At 37.4% G+C, this 5,000-nt stretch overlaps 1 protein-coding gene across 1 annotated transcript in view; it reads left to right on the top strand.

Moving 5' to 3' along the window:
• Positions 1 to 1,892, top strand: part of LOC143037685 (uncharacterized) — a 6,762-nt gene extending 4,870 nt beyond the window's left edge. The window contains exons 2-3 of the mRNA XM_076206224.1: positions 430 to 745; positions 1,199 to 1,892. Of these exons, the coding sequence (XP_076062339.1) occupies positions 435 to 745; positions 1,199 to 1,265 (378 nt within the window). The 5' untranslated portion in view covers positions 430 to 434 and the 3' untranslated portion in view covers positions 1,266 to 1,892. The remainder of the gene's footprint in view (positions 1 to 429; positions 746 to 1,198) is intronic.
• Positions 1,893 to 5,000: the final 3,108 nt, after the last annotated feature.

Consider the following 5,000-nt stretch of genomic DNA (forward strand, 5'->3'; position numbering starts at 1 on the left):
AAGGATAATTATAAGTTGACAGGGTCAGAGTAAAGGACTGGGTGGGAGTGGGGTGTCGGAAAACTGGGAAAGGGTAGAATCAGTTTCCTCCTTATTCCCATTATTTATTTTTCTGAGCAAAACCAAATCGTTTATTGCCGTTTCTGGTGGTCGAGTATAGCGGAGACTGGCACTGAGTTCCCCGCCGTAAGTTCCACGTAAGGGCCCAGATGACACGGTTGTGGCTTCCTGTCGCCCGCTATCGAACCATCAGGTCTACTTACGTGCACGGAAGGAGCATGAAATTAAATTTTGATGACGAAGGTAAAGCACATTCACAAGTCGCTACCTTCTTTTAAAAACAAGAATACAAGAAAAGGAAGCGAAGTGGGTTTGTGCAAACCAAATCATATGAATATATGAAATAGCTAATGTACCCCATATTTACAGTCACCATGAAAATCTTCCTTATTGCCGCCGTCCTCTGCTTCGCCTCCGTCGTGAGGGCCGAAGACGTGGAGAAGATGGAGGAGGAGGGGCGCTTTGGCTTCCTTACTCTCGACAACAACGGGGCCACTCTGACCTTCAACAGCACTTCCATCCAGTACGCTGTCCTAATTGGACTCGCCGTCCTCCTAGGCTCTCTCATTCTTTTGCCCCTCTTCGGCCTCAGCTTAGGAAGCATTTTCAATAGTGGCTATGAGGCTCCCGTTTATGGATACGACACCAGTGGTTATGCTTCATCCTACTCCTCCTACGCTAAGAGGTAAGGTTCTCCTTTCTTGGGAAATGCACTACGTCAGTTTTTCAACCCTTGTGGGCCACAGCATCCTATTGATTGACTAAAACCACCAATACTTGAGTTCATTCCATTAGATATATACCTAGTGTACCCTTCTAGTGCAAAAGTTTTCTAGGTTGAATAATGTCATATAACTGTAGTCAGAACAAAATCTGTAAATTATCTACAACTTGACATGGCTGATGCATAACGAGGTTGATATTGATTGACTAAAACCACCAATACTTGAGTTCATTCCATAAGATATATACCTAGTGTACCCTTCTAGTGCAAAAGTTTTCTAGTTTGAATAATGTCATATAACTGTAGTCAGAACAAAATCTGTAAATTATCTACAACTTGACATGGCTGATGCATAACGAGGTTGATATTGGTTTCATCATGTTCACCAGATTAACACCATCTTATCTCTTCCAGATCTTTGGACTTCCTTTCCCCTGTACTCACCGCTTTAAAAGACGCCTATGCTAAGTACGAGAACTGAATGTGACTTTCCGGAAGGGTTTTTATAGAGCCCTAAACATACTCCACAGATCTGACTTTTGACACGTCTGGACTAAGAAATAAAGCTATGACGAATGACAATCGAACAACGTTGAACTCGATCGCCATGCTCATCAAGGGGCAAAGGTGCCTTGTAGTCTTAATTGCTTTGTCGATTCACTTGCAATATTGTTGACCTTCGACCTCACCCTGTTGGTGTCGTAAATACCTATAGACATAATGAAGAAGTTAGATACACAGAAACTTCAAGACACTGGGACATAAAACCAGACATAATTGTTTACCAAAACAACAAACAAAAATGACACTCAATATCTTTGTTATATTTATTGTTATTATATGTGCTATTTATAGTATTTATTTTTCGTGTACCAGTTCCATTGTTGAAATATGTTATGTTTCGTTCCTGTATGGCATAACAAAATGGTTATCATTCCACGACAGGTCTGCTGGGCTCAGATCGATCAAATATTTTTGAGTGAATAATTGATGTACTTCGTTACTTCACTAGAAAACAAAGGAACACACAGCCACACATCTTCATTGCTTGTGTTGATATCTTCATTTCACATATGCAGATTTAAAAAGAGTAAACACACGTACATAAGATAACGGCTGTGATATTAGATAAGGCAGCAAAATTAGTACGTAAAATAATAAAGAAATTAATTAGCCATCACTGACTTGTTTGAAAACTCCTTAGGGAAATCGAACGATTACGTCGAATGGAAGAAGATACACGCAGTTCTCTCTTTATGAATCAAAAAGAAAATTAAAATGATATATTAAGGCACACCGGTATAATTCATATGCATGATACGCAAGACACAGGAAATGGAAAAAAAGTATGAATCATAAAAAACAGACTAATATCTGACTGACAATTTGGTTTTAGTTATGGGTAATCATGAAATTACTGACATTTCACAAAGGAGACTACCAAATAGATAGCGAAACTCCAAACTTACACTAAACAAATGAGATCATGGATGGTGTTGCATGGAAAACGCGTGCACACACACACACACACACACACACACACACACACACACACACACACACACACACATATCTATATATATATATATATATATATATATATATGTATATATATATATGTATATATATATATATATATATATATAGATATATATATATATATTTACACACATATATATATATATATATATATATATATATATATATATATATATATATGCTAATAAGAACACGGGTACGTGTGTTCACTTATGCAAAGTAGACCACTTGGAAAAAAGAAACTAACGAAGCAGAGCGCTTTCGTATATTACATCTTCAGTGCAACAAGTACATAGTGATAGGAATGCATAGAAAATATATACATGATACAAAGGAACAAGGACAGTTTGAATAAGCGTAGCGACCAATTACCCCCTGGAGAGCGGAAGGTCATTGTCAATTATTTTAAGATGGTGGGGCGACATCAGGTCACAGTCGCCAGGGTCACTGTTTCTACTAATGATATAGGGCGACATTAGGTCAATTCGTTGGGTTACATTTTACCTGATATTATCTTACTAATTTCTTGACAAATTAAATTATCAAGTTTGTACAAGCCTTTATGTAGGTTGGTATTTTGATTACTGGTGGTATGAATCAAACTGCACTCTATTAAATTTCTTGCTATTATGTTGTTGGTATAATAGATTGCCTGGGCATTACCCCAATCAACTGGATGATTATTTAATTCAATATGCTTGAATATACCATTCATTCTAGTGGTATATTCAAGCATATTGAATTAAATAATCATCCAGTTGATTGGGGTAATGCCCAGGCAATCTATTATACCAACAACATAATAGCAAGAAATTTAATAGAGTGCAGTTTGATTCATACCACCAGTAATCAAAATACCAACCTACATAAAGGCTTGTACAAACTTGATAATCTAATTTGTCAAGAAATTAGTAAGATAATATCAGGTAAAATGTAACCCAACGAATTGACCTAATGTCGCCCTATATCATTAGTAGAAACAGTGACCCTGGCGACTGTGACCTGATGTCGCCCCACCATCTTAAGATAATTGACAATGACCTTCCACTCTCCAGGGGGTAATTGGTCGCTACGCTTATTCAAACTGTCCTTGTTCCTTTGTATCATGTATATATTTTCCATGCATTCCTATCACTATGTACTTGTTGCACTGAAGATGTAATATACGAAAGCGCTCTGCTTCGTTAGTTTATTTTTTCCAAGTGGTCTACTTTGCATGTATGTATGTATGTATGTATGTATGTATGTATGTATGTATGTATGTAGTATGCATGTATGTATGTATGTATGTATGTATGTATGTATGTATATGTATGTATGTATGTATATTTGTATGTATGTATGTATGTATGTATGTATGTATGTATGTATGTATGTATGTATGTATGCATGTATGTATGTATGTATGTATGCGGAAAACCACCAAGGAAAAAGATAAATTGATGAACAAGCGCTTTCGTCTATTCAGACATTCTCAGGGTACGACTTTATGTGATTTCTCATGCAGTATGTATGTATGTATGTATGTATGTATGTATATGTATATGTATATATATATATATATATATATATATAATATACATATATATATATATATATATATATATATTATGAAGATGGAAAAAGAAGTCATGGGTCTAGTTCCAAGTTTTTTTAGTTTATTCCTCTGAAGAAGCATAAAGCGAAACCGGTCAGGAATAAACTCAAAAACTCGGAACTACATCCGTGACTTCTTTATTCACCTTCATCAACTTGTCAAAAAGTGTGCAAAGATGGTGTGTGGAACAAGAAGGTCAGGAGGAAATAGAAGGAAGTGTAGTGAATGGTGGGATGAGGAAACAAAGAAGGTTGTAGAAGAGAAGAAGCAGGCTTTCACAGATTGGTTACAAAATAGGACGAGGGAGTCATATGAAAGGTACAAAGAAAAGAAAAGAGAAGTACAGCACAAGGTAAAGGAGGCAAAGAGGAGAGCAGATGTGAAATGAGGTAAGAGTATGACCAAAAATAATTAAGAAATAAAAGGATTTTTTGGAAAGAAATTAAGAGAGGAAGAGGAGGCAAATCAAGTAGAGAAGAAAAGGTAAAAGGTGCAGATGGAGAGATGATAATGGAAGAGAAGGCAGTGAGAGGAAGGTGGGCAGAGTATCTTAGGGAGTTGCTAAATGTGAAGGAGGATAGGGAAGGAAAGGTAGTTGCAGTGGGAAGCGCTAAGAAAGTGAGAGTGATGAGTGAGGAAAATGGAGGAGAAATAGGGAAGGATGAAGTGAAAGCAGCTGTTAAGATGATGAGAGCAGGTAAGGGACCTGGTCTGGATGGATGCCATGCAGAATGTCTAAAAGAAGGAGGTACAGTGATGGTGGACTGGCTGGTGAGGTTATTTAATGTTTGTTGGAGAGAGGGTAGAGTGCCGGAGGACTGGAGGAGTGCCTGTATAGTTCCACTTTACAAGGGAAAAGGGGACAAGTGTGAATGTAGTAGTTTCAAAAGGAGCTTGTTAAGTGTAGTTGGGAAGGCTTATGGGAGGATCTTGATTGAGAGAATTAGGAGAGGAACATAGGGAGTACTTGATGAGGAACAGTGTGGGTTTAGGACAGGTAGAGGTTACGTAGATCAGATTTTTGTGCGAAGACAGATATGTGAGAAAGCTATAGGAAAAGGGTAGGGATGTTTTTTGGGG

This window comes from Oratosquilla oratoria, chromosome 23 (assembly GCF_046742065.1).
Source record: "Oratosquilla oratoria isolate Oo_2021 chromosome 23, ASM4674206v1, whole genome shotgun sequence".
In the NCBI taxonomy this organism is placed as follows: domain Eukaryota; kingdom Metazoa; phylum Arthropoda; class Malacostraca; order Stomatopoda; family Squillidae; genus Oratosquilla; species Oratosquilla oratoria.